This window comes from Talpa europaea, assembly GCF_964194135.1.
Source record: "Talpa europaea genome assembly, chromosome: 9".
In the NCBI taxonomy this organism is placed as follows: domain Eukaryota; kingdom Metazoa; phylum Chordata; class Mammalia; order Eulipotyphla; family Talpidae; genus Talpa; species Talpa europaea.
In genome coordinates, this window is record NC_140076.1 from 94504476 (window position 1) to 94522488 (window position 18013).

Below are 18013 nucleotides of genomic sequence, written 5' to 3' on the forward strand. Positions count from 1 at the left end.
GATGAGAAGAAGGAAAATGCGGAGGATGATTCTTAGATTCATGGCATGAACAACTGGATAGTCATGCCGTTCATGGACAGAGAAAACACTAGACGAGGACCAGTTTTTTTATGGTAGAGTAGTTGAGTTTGAGGTGGTGCCTTTAGGTATTCAAATAGGCAGTTAGATACTAGAGTCTGGAACTCAGAGGAGAGAATCTGGAATGAGATAAAATCTTGGAGATAAGACTTTGATTTAGGAAGAGATTATCTACAGAGTAATTGTCTGCAGAGTAAAAGATAAAACCTGGAGGTTTGTCTGTTTGGGTTTGGACTCTGGATTAAATGAAAAGATTTCTCTGGAGAATTAGAAAATATGATTTACCTTGAAAAGATTTAGGGACTTGAATTTATGCTACTTCCATAATAGTGGAAATCTCAGGGAACAAATTATATTTTAACATCATTTTATGCCGGTAACACTCCCGAGGAAGTTTGGCAGGAACCAGACAAAACCTCCCTGAAGGATACATCTCAACTCAGGTTCACAGTATTCCCACGTAAAGCCCCCTGAAGATTTGTTTATAATCCAAATTATGAAAAACATCAGTCCCCCACCAATGAATCTTACAACTTTCAAACTCCTACAAATTTCAAATAATAGAATTAACAGAGACTATAGTTTGTATTTGAAATATTAAATATATGAAAATTTTAAAAAATAAGAAAAGAAACTGGAAAGAGCTAAAATAAAAAAGAGCTTGTCGAAATGAAAAATGTGGATATGAATATTGAGACAGACTGGAAAGAGCTAAAAAGGAACCAAAAGAACTTTTGAAATGAAAAATATCGATATGAATAATATCAAGACAGATTGGAAAGAGCTAAAAATGAACTAAAAGAACGTTTGAAATGAAAAATATTGTTACTGAAATCTAAAATTCCATGAGTTAAAGAGACTATCAGATAAGTTAAGGAGAATTGTGAACTGGAAGATAGGTCTGAAAAAATGTGTCTTAGCTAAAGATTATTAAGAATTAAAAAATAAGGGCCTCTCTAGTGCCCTAGGAGTTTTAAGTCTCAATGCTATCACCTCTACGGCCTGAGTTCGATCCCCAGCTAGAGAGCAAACCCAATACGGCACAGCAGACCTCTTCTGTCTTGCCCACTGCTCCCCTTAGCAGTATATTCCAGGAGATCTGCCTGTTCTGCTCCCCACTCTGTCTCTGGTGAATCCTCTCAGCCCCGAAACTTCTGGTCTACACCGCAGTTCTTCTGTGCAAAACTAAATTAACACAAAAAAAGAATTGAGAAATAAAATTAAAATAAAAAATAAAAATATAAAATGTTATATCTGACAGGGAGTATAGGATGAGAGATTATTTACACAGATATAAAGGGACTATTAGAAATCATTCATATATACATACTAAGAATGTCTTCCTAATAGAACAAAATAATAGAATGTATTATTTCCAAACCAGTAGAGAGGGACAAGGAAACTTTCGATTCAAGGACGGAAAGGAGAGAAAAGGAAGCAAAGCATGGTAAAAAGAAAGTACAAAACAATTTCAATGTTAGTAGTAGATTAAAAACCAAAATACCATCTTTATTACTAATGAAGGATAGATTGATGAATATGATTTAATATAAGAACCAAAATTGATTGGCTAACAGACTGTCAGCCTAGATTTGAGATTTCAATGGTGGGAAAGTTTGCAGAGCAAAACTACCTCCCTCAACTCCCACTAATCTGGTAGAGGGGAGGAGAGGTTAAATCTCTATCCTCAGAGATTTATTTGGTAGACTCACCGGTCCCAGAACTCTGAACTAGCTCACCAGTCTGTGGTGGGGCAAGGATCCAGGAAGGCTTAAGGAAAATCTCTCCTTTAAGGAAACCAGAAGAATGTAGAAGAGGTATCCTAAAATATTTGCACATTTACAAATAATCTTGGCAATGATAAGAATCAATTTCAAACTAATCATTATTCCTTAGGCAGTGGTTCTTTAGTTTGTTTCAGAATCATCTGGAGGGCTTGTTAAAAAGCACGGATAGCTGGACCTCACCTTTAGAGTGTCTGATTCAGTGGTCTGGGTTGGGACCCAAGAATTGGCATTTCTGACAAATTCACAGGTGATGCTGATGCTGCTAGTCTGGTGACTATACTTTGAGAACCACTGCCTTAGGGTGAGGTGAAGAAAAGAAATGGTATCAAGGAAAGGTAAGCAGAGAGATGAAATTATATTTACAGTTTCATTTCTTGAGCTGAGTGGTAGGTATGTGGTTATTTTCTACATTTTCTTTTTAATCAAAGTAATGGAATCTTTCCACGTAAAATATAGAAAGTAATAAGGCAATATATAACACTCTGAAAATGACTGCCTTCATACTTATAAATAACTGACATTTGGAGGAGTAGCATGTTAAACTCAGACTAATTTGAGGTAGGTGTCTCAAAATACATTTTGATGGGTTAAATGATTAGCTATATACCGATAATTGTTACTGCTTGTTACAGATTTTTACATGTTTCAACTTATTTCTGTACTAAAATTAGTTATGTATAATCAGAGAGATTTTATCAAGTGTTTCCCAATTAGTTCATTAGTTTAATATAATAAAACACTCTTAAAATATTTAGTGTTTTAGTTTGTTTTATATATATAACTTATATTTCACATAAATTTGGTTATTTGAAACCTCAGGACTGGAATATGCTTTTCTTTTAGTTTTATGGAAACTCCTCCATTTTATCCCCAATTTGATCTGAATTATATTTCTCTGCTTTTGACTAATAATCTTTTAAAATCCCCCCTGTCTTACTAATTCAATTATTATCTACTCCAATGTTGCTAAATATACATAAAACTTTGAGAAAATGTTTAATTTTGAACATTTTATGAGCTCTAGAATTTAAGTATCTTGCAAGTTTTTATAGCAATCTTTGTGTTAATAATTATGTATAGAGGACCTTTCTGGTATCCTAGGGGTTAAGTCTCAGGGCTATCACCCACTACTGCCTAAGTTTGATTCCCTGCCAGGGAGCTAACCCACATATGCCGCAGCAGACGTCTCTTGTCTTGCGCACTTAGTGTATTTCAGTAGATCTGCCTCTTCTGCTCCCGCCTCTGTCTCTGGTGAATCCTCTCACCCCTTGCTCCTCTGGCCTAAACTCCAGTTCTTCTATGCAAATAAATAAAAATAAATTTGTATAGAATATATTTTTCTATCAGTTTATCCATTCATAAAGAACTTAATTTTCAGGAGCATTTAGCATTACAACCAAATGATGGTCACTGCACTCGAGTCAAAGTTAAGTCTTTGGTGGACAAATGTGCTACACATTCCAGCACTGTCTTATCAACTCCAAAGTAGTCACAAGTCACATTTTTTGATAACTTAATTTATCCGGCTGTAAGACAGTGCCAGAGAGTATCTAGTTAGATGTGTATTCTCATTCAACAGAATGTAGAAATACCGTCCCACTTCTCTGAAAAAAAACAAAACAGTGCAGTAAGTAAGTCCAGGCTTTAAAAATATTTATACAATAGTCCCACCTTGACCAAGCGGAATACTTTCCAAGGCCCAGTGGGTGCCTAAAACCTATGATAGTACCAAACCCTAACCTTACAAAATGAGAAGGTCCTAATCCGATGTAAAATTTGCATGCATACGCAGTATAGATTATGTGTTTTTACTGCACATAGTATGGTTTCAACCATATGCATAGAAGATAACCAAAAATTATCTTTTGATGGTGGGATTATGAATGATTTTATCTTTATATTTTCATGTGTTTAAGAAAATACACAATTGTGGCTTCAGTGTCATAACTGGTTCACATGTGGTAGTCATAAGAAAATATACAATCAAAACATGTTTTAAAAAGAATCTTCTTGCAGAATAAATGTAGTATGAAGTAATATTAAAGCTTAGTCCATATATATTTTCTGACTCTTCAGCTTTGATTTTTCATTGAAAATGCATTAGATTATCGGACAAGCAATTTAATATGTATTTACACAGTAATGTATTCTAGAGCTCTCTTTCATCACACATTTCAGAAATGCTGGTATTCTTTTAAAGCAAATTATTTCTTACAGTGATGAATTTCATATTTAATTTATAGCCTTCATTATAAATTTTGCTAGCTTCATACAATTAAAAATTTTATTAGGCCTTTTAAATTTTTTATTGTGCAGATTGATTGCCTAATGCAGTATCTCTTAACCATTTCTTTTCATCATCACCTCCCTAAGGAACCTTTTTAGACTTTTTTTCCAATTCTTCTCCATCTCATGAAATTTTAATAGCTATTTATGCACTGTATGATTTATATTTTAAAGCCATAAGATTTTTTTCACCTTCCCAAGAACCCATTTTTACCCCTTTTGCAGTGATATTGCCCCCTTTGAGAACATATGGCTGAATGGAATATTATGGAAAAATATTATTTTAACTTTTCAATGCGTCTTAAGCCCACATGTTTTGTTTTTGTAGCTGCCTGCCTCTCAAACATCACGTGGTGACCACTCCAACACTTCTCCTGTGGGGCGAGAAAGACGCATTTATGGATGTTGAGATGGCTGAAGTCACAAAGATTTATGTTAAAAACTATTTCAGGCTAACTATTTTGTCAGAAACCAGTCATTGGCTTCAGCAAGAACAACCTGACATAGTGAACAAATTGATATGGACATTTCTAAAAGAAGAAACAAGAAGAAGAGATTGACTTTTCTGTATCTTCTCTGTGGGTTCTGTAATGAAATCTCTAAATAATTTTTAAATTGTTAATTATTGTTAATATTGCCCATCAATTTCTTTAAGCATTATTAAGGGGAAAAAAAAACTGTTTCAGTATGCTTTCTCATAAATAAATGTCCTGACAAATGCTATTGCAAAAGAAATCTGAGAATGTGTGACCATGTGACGTAATATTGATTTTCTTCTGTTATATTTTGCACAGAAAAGCATCTGCCTTAAAATGTATACACTTCTACAAAAAGAAAGTTGGAAAAGTGGCTCAATTTTGGTTTCTTGCTTTCTTTACCCTATCAACATATGGTGCCTTTACAAATGTATATTAAACATTAGCTGTGCTATATAAAAAGGCAAACCTGAAATGGTATAAATTTTTTATTTTATTGTTCAGAAGTTCTTTTTACTCTTTTTTAACCATTAAAAAGTTCTATTATCAAATCTCTTGGATTTATAGTATATTTGTTTGAAGGCAAATATGACTAGTTTATTGTGCATTCTAAAAATGGACCATGAATACCGCTCATATTGGGAAGATTAACAAAAGGTGAGGTGGCAATTATCATATGTATATTATCATATGTATATATCATATGTATATCAATTATCATATGTATATATATGTTAAACATTGCAAGTTGGGAAGCACATCCTGTGAATTTACTTGCCTTAATTCTCCAGCTAAATTGATAAAAGAATTAGACAAAGGATCAGAATATCCTTTTGTCCCATTCAATGCAAAAGGAAGTGAATACTATACTTCCTGTGTACACTGGAATGTAAGTTCCCCAGGATAGAAATTTTAAAAATTGCTTTAATTGACATATGTCTAGCAGTTAGAATAATGACATGACTCATTTTAGGCACTCAAACATTTGCTTAATGAATAAATAATGTAACTGATACACTGCTAGACACTGACACTGTGGGGGAATACTGAAGAAAGATGATGTGTAATATGGAACTTTCCCTTAAGATGTATACACAGAATGCAGTTAAGTTAAACAAGGATTAGATATGACTATTACAAAAAAGAGTGGAAAAGAGTTACAAAACAGGGCCTCCCCGGTGGCACAGTGGGTTGAGCACAGCACTGTGAAGCTGATTGCAGCCTCTGCAGCGCAGGTTCGAGCCAGGCGGGCCAGGGAGCTGCTCACATGGCACAGCAGACCTCTCCTGCCTCTGCCTCGCCCGCTACCCTCAGTAGTGCTTTTGGTCTGTCTGCCTGTTTTGATCCCTGCTCTGGTGAATCCTCTCAACTCTCCCACACCTCTGGCCTGTACCCCAGTTCTTGTATCAATAAAAGTAAATCTTTAGGGTCTCCCGGGTGGCGCAGCGGTTGAGCGCTGGGTTGTGAAGCTACCGGAAGCCTCTGCAGCACCGGTTCGATCCCCGGCTGCTCCCCGGCCACCAGAGGAGGGTCCCACATGGCGCGCAGACCTCTCCTGCCGCCCGCTGCTCCCCTCAGCAGTGTACTTCGGTCCTTCTGCCTGCTCTGCTCTCCGCTCTGGCTCTGGTGAATTCTCACACCCTCCCGTGCTTCTGACTGTACCCAGTGCTTGTATAAATAAATAAATAAATCTTTAAAAAAAAAAAAAGTAAATCTTTAAAAAAAATGTTATGAAACAGAGAAGGATACCATCTCAAGGGACAATATTCATTCTCTTGGGTTGCTCTCCTTTGGCATGGGAGACAACCAATAACATTGCCAAATCATGACTCCTTTGAAATTACAACTGTGTTAGCAAATAAGACTAAAATGGTGAAAAGAATGTTTCCCTTATGTAATTCTGACAGCAACAAAAGAAAGTGGAATGTCCTCAAGAATTCTCATTGTATCCTAGCAACGTCTATTTACTAATGAATAACTAAATTTTCTATATACATTAAATATGTGCCTCTTAACAAGATTGCAAGGTAGGTAGTATAACCAATTTATAGAATGAAAATGGGGTTGGCCAATGCCCACAGTGTAAATGTTAGAGCCAGGATCTGAACTAAGCCCATGTGACTGTGAAGTCCATCATTTCCACTTAGGTGCCATTCTGTTTAACAGGCTCTGGTAGCCACAGGCTTTTCCTGTTTTATTGGTAAACTGATGTGTTCCAATAAACAGAAACATCTCTTAGAAACCTACAATTTAACTTAATTCTGGGAAGCAGAATTTAAATTAGCAATTAGCAACACAGAAATACTCTACATAGCATTGTCAGAGATGCACATGTTATAAGATAGAGAAAAAAGACTGGTTCCGACCAACTTTGATTATGCTTCACTCAGGATCATTTCCAAAATGATCAAGCAACAAAGGCAGGAATGGGACTTCATAGACTGTGTGTGTTGACCCAGTAAAATAATCTTGATTTAACAAAATCCTGTTTTGACAGAGGTGATTTTAACATCTGTTGTTACTAATGTTAGTTTGAAATGCTGACAGGTTCATGTAGACTAATGTTAAGAATATGAATCAAATCTGGGTTGGCAAATGCTGGCCTATTACAAAGAATATATTTTCCAGTTTTCAATGGATGTGAAAGATTGTAACATAAAGGCTCAAGGGTGCCATGGGTTAAACTTCTTAGCACAAAGAGATATTACTGTCTGTAGAAATTAATTGATAGTGAGAGTAAGTAAATTTTACTTATCAGCTTCAAAGCAACACACAGTAAACTTTACTGGTAATGACTTTTAGGTTTTAATGTAATCAAGATTCATATCTTTAAAAATTACATTTATTTATGATATTAATATTAACTATATTAAAAATATATAAATGCCAGAAATTGTGTGAAAATAACTTATTAAACATATGTTCTAAGGAAAATGTTTACTGCAAAGAAAGAAGACTACTGGTTGATACTCTTCTGTTACTTCATTTACCATTCTGGATAATTTCTGACTTTAAAGGTAACGCATCATTTCCTATAAAGGTACAGTTGCCTCTAAGTGTTCTAATTATGCGTGACAGCAAGAGCACTTGAAAATGAGGCAGTAGACTGTGGGATCTGCACCCAGATCTAGGCTCTTGGCAATCTGAGACCCCGAGAAACTGAAAGGGGTCCTCATGGCTGATGGGCACTCTTCGATCAGTGAGAGGAAAGAGTCGGCGCCTGCATACCTCCACGAGAGAAGCAAATCCTTGTACCCACCAGCGGTGGCCAACCCCTTCTTGCAGGAGACACACCTCAGCGTGTGGCGCTGGATCTCCATTATCCTCATGGGGACTGTGCTGGTGCCGCTGCGGGTGTTCTGCATGTTCTTCCTCATGGTCTTCCTCTGGCCAGTCACTGCTTTACTTACCACAGGTTTATCTGCTCAACCAACCAAGCCCCTCAGGCGTTGGAGGAAAAGACTGTTAGAACCAGCCACCAAGTTCTTGCTTCAGGCCATCTTCTTTTTAGCAGGATTCCTAGTTAAAGTGGAAGGCAGAAAGGCAAGCCGGGATGAGGCCCCCATCCTAGTGTCGGCGCCACACTCCACTTACTTTGATGTAATCCTCTGTGCGGTGGCAGGATTACCCTCAGTGGTCTCTGCAAGTAGAAATGCAACGATTCCAGTGGTTGGGAAAATCCTGCTGTCATTGCAGCCTGTCTTCGTGACCCGAGATGACCCCAATTCCAGGAGGAATACCAGGGCAGAAATAATGAAGCGAGTGACATCCAAAAGGAATTGGCCACAGTTGCTGATTTTTCCCGAAGGAGTGTGTACCAACCGCTCCTGTCTGGTTACCTTTAAACTAGGGGCCTTCTCTCCAGGTGTCCCTGTGCAGCCAGTGCTACTCAAGTACCCAAACACCGTGGACACAGTCACCTGGACCTGGCAGGGGTTTTCAGCCCTCCAGGGCTTTATTTTGACCCTGAGTAGGCCTTTCACCAGGATAGAAGTTGAGTTTATGCCTGTTTATGTCCCAAATGACCAAGAAAGAAAAGACCCTGTCCTTTTTGCAAATACAGTGAGGATCAACATGGCAAATGCTCTCGGGGTGCCTGTGACAGACCATACCTATGAAGACTGCAAACTGATGATTTCTGCAGGTAATCTTCAACTTCCCATGGAAGCTGGTTTGGTGGAATTTACAAAACTGAGCCAGAAATTGAACTTAGATTGGGATAATATTCATCAGCATTTGGATGAGTATGCTGCCGTCGCAGTTGCCTCAAAAGGAGGGGTGATAGGAATTAAAGAGTTTGCAAATTACCTAAAACTCCCAGTTTCAGAGCCCTTGATACAGCTTTTTGACCTCTTTGACAGCAATAGGGATGGCTACATAGACTTCAGAGAATACGTGATTGGTCTGACTGTCTTATGCAATCCTTCTAACACTGAACAGATTCTGAAATTGTCATTTAAGCTTTTTGATCTTGATGAGGATGGCTTCATAACAGAACAGGAGTTAACTGCTATACTTCGGGCAGCTTTTGGAGTGCCAGATCTTGATGTTTCCAGACTCTTTCAGGAAATAGCTGGCAAGTCACAGCGCATTTCATACAGGCGCTTCAAGAGATTTGCCCTGAGAAATCCACACTATACCAAGTTATTTAGTTCCTACTTAGACCTTCAGGCAGCCTATATATATTCTTTACCATAAGTAGGGTTTAATCACTGTATTCAAAAGATAAAGTTATTCCTGAAAAACGGTGATGTAACTTCCAGGTAGAATCTATGATTGAAATAAAAATTATCTTTTGAGGAAAAACACAATAGTTTTGTGGCCTGAACATTTAATGATAATATTTAAAATGTGCTTGAGGAATATATTTTTCAATTAGATTTCATAGTACCTTCTTTCTTCTTTCATAAGATGATGTTTCAGTGTGACCTAAAGGTAGAAGAATAAGAGATCTAATCATAAAGCTTGCTTACACAGCATGGTTCTAATTAATGCCTTTATTTTGTTTCATGCTAATGTAAGGCCAGAGGAACTTATGACCCATCACCTCTCCCTCATTTTTGCAGAGAAAATATTTTGTTAAGAGTTCCATTGGCAATAAATAAGTACATCAAATTCTCATTTTTATTCTCTTCAAAAAAGATCTGCTGGATAAAATGCCTCTTTGCTCTTTCTCAAAAAGAAAGAGCCCAAATTTATCATTTATCATTTTTTTAAAGATTTATTTATTTATGCATACAAGAACTGGGGTACAGGCCAGAGTTGTAAGGGGTGGGGTAAAAGGATTCACCAGAGACAGAGTGGGGAACAGAACAGACTGACTGAATACACTGCTGAGGGGAACTGCGGGCGAGCCAGGAGAGGTCTGCGGCACCATGTGGGTAGCTCCCTGGCCAGGGATTGAACTCATGCTGCAGTGGCTGCAGATAGCCTCATAGGTTGTGTCTTAACCCCTTGTACCACTGGGGAAGCCACAAATTTCTCATTTTATAAGAGAAAATAAAAAATAAACATCATGGAAATATAATATTGGAAATCCCACTGAAATAGTTTTATATGTAAAACAATTTTATATGTAAAACTATTTCAGTGGGATTTCCCATACTATATTACATATGCATACACACACACACACACATATATATATATATAGTATGGCTGCTCTTATTTCTTTTTTTTTAGATATGAAAGTGATTATTAAGAATAAGAAAAGAAATCACAACAGATTTGTGTCTTTGGAAAGCCAACTAATATCACAAACAGATTATAAACATAGGAATTCTGACAAATTCTATTTTGATGATTCTTATAAAAAGGGAAAATTGTACTTATAATTGCATGTTTTTCATTACTGGGAATAGTTCTTTTGTTTTGACTAGGCACCAGTGAAAAATGAGGTCTCTGTTCACTCTTGTGTACCTCCTTTTCTAACCATATGCTTTCAGTACCCTTTGCTGTGTTAAAAAACTAAAATTCAGGGCCTCCCTCGTGGCGCAGGTGGTTGAGTACAGCGCTGTGAAGTTGTCCGCAGCCTCTGCAGTGCCAGTTTGATCCCTGCCAGCCACAGAGCAACCCACATGGTGCAGCAGACCTCTCTTGTCTCACCCGCTGCTCCCCTCAGCAGTGTATTTCAGTCAGTCTGCCTGTGTTCTGTTCCCCACTCTGTCTCTAGTGAATCCTCTCACCCTCCCGCACATCTGGCCTATACCCCGGTTCTTGTATGAATAAAGAAATCTTTAAAAAATAAAATAAAATTCTCAAATTTAGAGATCTAATTGGCTTTATTAAATGATTCATGACTTGGACAGCATCCCTCTGTATACTGCAAAAGCTTGCATAAAATGGAGGGTGTTTACAGAAAGAGGGTGGAAAAAATTTATTAACAAAAGATTTCTTAAGACAAAGCCACCTTCCTTCAGGGAAGGCAGGGTGTTCTTATCATGCAGATGACCTCACTGGTGTGGATTAGGAAACTCAAAATTTATTGGTTTATTATTACACTTTTGGGAGAGGTTGGAACTGCAATAGACATTAAATCTGAGTGCACTTCCCATGAAGGACTCCATTTTGGGTCCTTTTTTTTTCTATTTTTAACAGTTGCAAGACATATGCACATGGTGATATGACCTTGGGTCCTAGCCGCTTACGTCACAGTGCTGGATAAGTTAGCCAAGTATCCCTAGAAGTCATTGCTTTCCCGGGACGGGGAACAACTTATCTTTATGTGGAAGTGATTGCAAAGCAATAAATATGCCTTGTTAGCCAAACTAACTTGTTTCCCCAACTTAGTTTCACTGTAACTAAATCCCAAAAACGCCTGTAGCCGTTCACTGCCACCAGTTATGCGGGGCCATCTGACTAAGGGGAGAGTCTTGGTCAATAGTGGTCAAAATCTCTTTTGCAAGCTTTACAAATTTGTAAGTAGACATATTTCTAAGGACCTTACGAAAGCCTTGGCAGGACTTGTCCTAGTGGCATCTCTGAAACTTAAACTTCATTAGCTTCCTAGTATTTTGAAAGTGGAGAAAGGAGGTAGAAGTCTGCAGATGGGGAAAGCAAAAGAAAAAAAATCAAGCATTGTTTTGAATCATTTCCATGCAGTTCTGATGTAAGAAAAGAAGTAAATATACAGTATTTTATAATCTTCATTGTCTAGGTCTGTTTGGGCTGCTGTAACAAAAAAATATCATAGACAGGGGGACTTAAACAACCAACATTTATTTCTCACAGTTCAGGAGGCTGGAAGCCCAAGATCAATGCCTTGGCAGATAATGGTGTCTGTTGAGAGCCTTTTTCCTTGTCCAAAGATGACCGTCTTCTTATTGTGTTTAGGGGAGAAGGCAAACCCTCGAGTCTCTTTTACAAGGGCGCTAATCCTAGTCATAAGGGTTTCTCTATCATGACCTCTAAAGATCAAATCCCAAAGAGCCCACCTCCAAATGCCATCCCAATGGGTATTAGGTATCCCATTGGGATTAGAGGACAGAGGACACAAATATTCAGTGTAGGGTGCCCACCTACCTTTTTCAGTGCACTGAAATTATTCATCTAATAAGAGATTTTCACTTAAAAGTACTTACCAAAGTATATATTTAACCAATGTTACTATTACTCAAGCATTTGCTGTAGTTTGAAGTAGTTTGTAATTCAATAATGAGCTATATCAAAAAAATCAAAGGCATTACTTCATTATACTCTATAATTTAACCTCAACGTGTTTAGCAGTTTTTTCTTACTCTTCAATACATAATTGTGGGGTGTCATTTAATAATGTTAAAATCTAAGTCCCCACCCCTTGGCCAGCAGGAAGTTTTGGGAGGCTTAAATAGATAAAGGAAATTGATAAGGTTTCTGTGGGAACCAGGCCATAAAGTGGATCACTTTGACCATGAATGTGGAAACAGGGTCAGTACACATTCTGTGTCAAAGGTCAATGGGTAAGGTGGAACATCCCAGAACTAACTGGCCCAAACGGACTTCCTACTCATGAAAAGCCCAAGAAAACAGATTTTATAATCTGTTTTATAATCTCTTTTATAAGAGAACACCAGGGCCTCCCCGGTGGCACAGTGGTTGAGCGCTGGGTTGCGAAGCTGCCCGCAGCCTCTGCGGCGCCGGTTCGATCCCCGGCTGCTCCCTGGCCACCGGAGGAGGGTCCCACATGGTGCGCAGACCTCTCCTGCCGCCCGCTGCTCCCCTCAGCAGTGTACTTCGGTCCTTCTGCCTGTTCTGCTCCCTGCTCTGGCTCTGGTGAATTCTCTCACCCTCCTGCGCTTCTGACTGTACCCAGTGCATGTATAAACAAATAAACAAACTAAATAAATAAAGCATGCCTCTATTTAAAAAAAAAAAAAAGAGAACACCAAATCCTCTTTCGTGTGCAGATTTCTCCCTTCTTATCTGCTGCTTTTCTTTTCAGTAGACCCCCCTTTTCTGTTCTCCATTCTTTCTCTGGTGAATTCTTTTACACACACACACACACACACACACACCTATGCCATCCTCTACACCCTGATTCTACCCCACAATATATAACACTTAAAAAATGTTTTGTGGAGGCCTCCCTGGGGGAGCAAGGTGTTAATTCTCAGCACCATGAAGCTACCCACAGCCACTGTAGCACAAGTTTGATCCCCGGTCTGGGAGGTGACCCACATGGCGCAGCAGACCTCTCCTGTCTCTCCCGATGTTCCCCTCAGCAGTGTATTTCAGTAGATCTGCCTGTTTTGTTCTCCACTCTGTCTCTGGAGAATCCTCTCACCCTTCTGCACCTCTGGCCTATACCCCAGCTCTTGTATGCATAAATAAATAAAATATATATATATTTTTTTTTTGTGGGACCCTCACCGGCGGCCGGGGAATGAACCGGCGCTGCAGAGGCTGCAGGCAGCCTCACAGCCCAGCGCTCAACCGCTGCGCCACCAGGGGAGGCCCAATAAAATAAATATTTTTAAAAAATGCTTTGTTGTAAAATGAATACAGATTTTTAAAAATTACACCAAACAAATCTATAGCTAGTAATAATTATATTCATATATAACATATACTTTATATTATAACCCCTTTTAAGATGAATACTATTGCAATCAACACTTAAATAAAATACAAAAGTTTTCCAGCTATTCTACATTCCCTTCTATGCCCCCAATTATAATTACAACCTCCTCCTTCCTTCCCCAATTAAATTACTCCTGATTTTTATAGCTTCACGTACTGTGTTTCTTTACAATTTATCATCCAAATGTGCAAATGCTGATACTATGTTAATTTTAAATGTTGTAAAATAACAGACTATATATATATATATATATATATATATAGAGAGAGAGAGAGAGAGAGAGTCTGGTGTGTGTGTGTATAAGGGGGCGTGGTATAAGTCTTGCAGAACTTTGAAGGGAAAGAGTTAGGTGCTTTACTGCTTGGGTTTTAATACCTAGACTACCACTATATTGGTTGTGTGGTCTGGTCAGTTTCCCTCTCCTGTCAAGCATCAACTTCCTCATCTGTAAATTGGGCTCAAAGCAAAAGCAGCACCTACCAAAAGGGTTGTGAGGACTCAGCTAATACATACAAAGCAAGTAGAGCAGTTTTTCACTTGATAAACATGCAATACATATTAACTATTATTATATGATCTTTGACATTCTTCTTTCCTACAGAAATAATTTTTTTAAAGATTTATTTATTTATGCATACAAAAGCTGGGGTATAGGCCAGAGATGTGGGAGGTGAGAAGATTCACCAGAGACAGAGTGGGGAACAGAACAGGCAGACTGACTGAAATACACTGCTAAGGGGAGCAGAGGGTGAGACAGGAGAGGTCTGCTGCGCCGTGTGGTTTCTTCCTGGCCAGCCAGGAGGCTGCAGATTGCTTCACAGCGGGGTGTTCAACCCCTTGCGCCACCAGGGAGGTCCCTACAGAAATAATTAACTCAATTAGGGGCCTCCCCGGTGGCTCAGCGGTTGAGCGCTGGGTTGCGAGGCTGCCCACGACCTCTGCGGCGCCGGTTCGATCCCCAGCTGCTCCCCGGCCACCTGAGGCGGGTCCCACATGGCGCGCAGACCTCTCCTGTTGCCCGCTGCTCCCCTCAGCAGTGTACTTCGGTCCTTCTGCCTGCTCTGCTCCCGGCTCTGGCTCTGGTGAACTCTCTCACCCTCCCGTGCTTCTGACTGTACCCAGTGCATGTATAAACAAAAAACAAACAAATAAATAAATAAAACATGCCTCTATAAAAAAAAATAATTAACTCAATTATCCAGTGTTATTATTCAGAATTAACTCAATTATCCAGTTTTATTATTCAGAAGTAAGGTGTGTGAATACTTGGGAGGGGCATTATTTGGAAAAACAGGTATTTCTTGCCCAATCTTATAGTATAAGGTCCATATATTTTACAAGTAATTAGTATTAATTATTAGTACAAAGCTGAATGAAACAGAACTACTGAGTTTTCTTCCTTTGAAGGAAGTAATCAAATAAAAAGTAGGAAAAGAGTGTTAAATGATATCCTGTTGCCTGGGGAGCGGGGCAGCAGGGTTGGAAGTGGAATGGGCTGAGGGAAAGATTACTGAAAGTCCTTGTGGAGCAACAAGAAGCCTAGAGTAGAGGGGCTGCACTGGATGTGATGTGCAGCCCCAATTCTAGTATTTATTAGCAATGAATACAAAGGTGGGGCAAATACATAGGAAGTATACATGCACAGGTGATAGGATTAGGAGGTAAAGTAGGGTGCAATGACCAGGGGCTATTGCCTGGGGGGCCTCTATTATTCCGGCCAGTCTAAGCATATTGTCTCTATTCTAATATTTGCCTGCTGTTATCAGCCCATACTGGTTTCCCATGTTCCTCATACAGGGACTTTTGACCTCTGTGAGAGGCCCCCTGCATGACCCTACACTTTGTTGCCAAGCAGGAACTCTGGGCAGCAAAACAATATTCCTCAAAATAAGGAGGACTGGGAATTCCACAATATCCACTACAACTCTTTTCTTCAATGGAGAAGATTCAACACCCTATAGCTCTTGAATCTACTCATTCCCCTGCTGAATTAAAGGTGCTACTTCTCTAGCCTTACCTCTTTCCTTCCTCATCATAAATTTTATTACTTTATATGCAAAGCACTGGAATATAATCTTACACTTCTCAGTTAAAGTCCAAGAGCAGTTATATGAATCACTCCCTGGGTTAGAAGTGGAAGAGGTCTTCTACATAAATTACAGGCCCTTTGCAGGGAACCATGGAGTATATTTTACTTCTGCTGATTTTGTGAAATTCTTCCCCTGCCCCTCAAATCCCCAATATTTCTTATTCAAATAATTTATCCAAAGAAGTTAAATGAAGGCCCTTCCTGGTGGTGCAAGGGTTTAAGCATGGCACTATGACGCAATCCGCTGGCTGTGCAGCAGAAGTTTGACCCCCGGCCGGCCAGGGAGAAACCCACATGGTCTGCAAACCTCCCCTGACTTGCCCGCTGCTCCCCTCAGCAGTGTATTTCAGTCACTCTGCCTGTTCTTTCCCCCACTCTATTTCTGGTGAATTCTCTCACTCCCTGCATCTCTGGCCTGTACCCCAGCTCTTGTATGCAAAAATAAATAAATCTTAAAAAAAAAAAAACAACAGAAAAGTAGTGAAATGAGAGAGTGTGACTGGACAACAGGAAAGGTCTTGTGAACCTGTCTTTCCTGTACCAAAAAAAAAGGGAAAAATCAAAACAACATTAATATCCACTGATATCCCAAGAAGATGTGGAAAGGCTGCACAAGTTGAGTTGACGTAGACTCTCAATAAAACATCCATGTAAATGGTTATTCTTCTTTAATGATAAAGGGACAAAACAGCAGTGGTAAAGAATGAAAAATTTTAAACCTAAACAACAAAGAGAAGTTATAAGAAACAAGGTGTAAAAATATGATCTGGGAATATAAAATAAAGCAGTTAATTTACTTTACCTATGCCAAAGGATTCCTTTTATTCTATATTTGCTTTTCTTGCTAACAGGACCTAATATTATGCCCCAGTAACATCAATGTTACTTTTATATGGCATAAAATCCATAGCTATTGGAACTTTGTGAGCACCAGGCACACGTTTCACTGGGCAATATCTTAAAATATGTCTAGGAAATGACTCACACAAAGGGATTCCTAGATTCTTTCAACAGGCATTGATTTTTTTTTTTAAAGAAGATTTATTTATTCATACAAGAACTGGGGTACAGGCCAGAGGTGTGGGGGTTGAGAGGATTCACCAGGGACAGAGTAGGGAGCAGAACAGGCAGATCTACTGAAATACACTGTTGAGGGGAGCAGCAGGCAAGTCAGGAGGGAGCAGTCTGCTGCGCCATGTGGGTATCTCTCTGGCTGGGGATCGAGCTCGTGCTCCAGTGGTTGCGTATAGCTTCATAGGTTGAATCTGAACCCCTTGCCCCACCAGGGAGGCCCTCAACAGGCCTTGATTTCACAGGCAGTTTTCAATGTGGTATTTTAGGTAATTGAAATATTTATGTGTCTTATTACAAAATCGTTTCTCAACTGGGACTATAACATTTTCTGATTAAATAAGTAAGTAAAAAAATAAATGGTTAGCACCAACCAAAAAGCAAAGAAGAGGAAGAGGGATAAAGAACCCCAGGGACCGGTGGGCTGGGGGTCGGGGGGCGAACGGGGGACAGTTCACCCGGCGCAACGGAGGGGGGGGGGGGCGGAGTGGCCGCCGGCCGAGGTAAACAGGCCTACTACGCCTGCGCACACCGTTCCAGGGTCACGTGCCGGAGCTGGCCGCGGCCCGGGAGACGCCGCGGGCGCCGCGAGGGGCCGTCCACAGACACCGGAGGCGTCGCCCTTTCCCCGAGGGGCGGGCTCGCGTAGGCGCGGAGCCTCGGCTGGGAACGCCCCTTTCCAGAGCCGGCGGGAGAGGCCGAAAATCGGGCCTGCGGGGCACCGCCGAACCTTGCTGGGACATGGCCCGCTGTGGGGAGGGCACCGCGGCTCCCGGGGTACCTCTGGGGTCCCCTGGAGGCTGCGGTAAGGGGTTGCAAAGGAAAGGACCCTGTGAACGGCGCCGGCTGAAGGCGACGGTGTCGGAGCAGCTCTGCCGGGATCTGCTCAGGTAGGAGGAGGCGGGAACTCCGGCTGCTTCGATACCTGAGGCGCCCGGCCCCGCCCCAGAAGCTGGGGCGCCTCTGTCTCCCCATCCGCCCCCACCTCGACCTCCTCGCTTCTAGCTGCTGCAGCAGGTTCTCCAGGCGCCACCACGTGCGGGTTCGCGCGCCCTAGAAAAGCAACCCCGGGCACCTCGGAGACAAAGTACCAGATCCAAGAGGAAAATGAGAATTAGTGTCCTGGTTACGGGCAGCGCCGGTTTATGCCAAAGTGCTCCAACATGGA

At 40.3% G+C, this 18013-nt stretch overlaps 3 protein-coding genes across 4 annotated transcripts in view; all 3 read left to right on the forward strand.

The window, feature by feature from the left end:
- Positions 1–4772, forward strand: part of EPHX4 (epoxide hydrolase 4) — a gene marked incomplete at its 5' end in the record, with an annotated part of 38628 nt that extends 33856 nt beyond the window's left edge. The window contains one exon of the mRNA XM_084243960.1: positions 4480–4772. Within this exon, the coding sequence (XP_084100086.1) occupies positions 4480–4711 (232 nt within the window). The 3' untranslated portion in view covers positions 4712–4772. The remainder of the gene's footprint in view (positions 1–4479) is intronic.
- Positions 4773–7801: 3029 nt separating this feature from the next.
- On the forward strand, positions 7802–9325 carry LOC311176786 (lysophosphatidylcholine acyltransferase 2B-like; the record flags this gene model as incomplete). The annotated part of the gene is made up of 1 exon (XM_084242428.1): positions 7802–9325. The coding sequence occupies one exon, from the start codon at positions 7802–7804 to the stop codon at positions 9323–9325; it is 1524 nt and encodes a 507-aa protein (XP_084098554.1).
- An 8261-nt stretch (positions 9326–17586) lies between these two features.
- The window catches only part of BTBD8 (BTB domain containing 8), a gene marked incomplete at both ends in the record, with an annotated part of 77322 nt that continues 76895 nt past the window's right edge, over positions 17587–18013 (forward strand). For both annotated transcript variants that reach the window (XM_084242664.1, XM_084242663.1), the window contains one exon: positions 17587–17735. In XM_084242664.1, coding sequence (XP_084098790.1) covers positions 17587–17735 — 149 coding nt within the window. The remainder of the gene's footprint in view (positions 17736–18013) is intronic.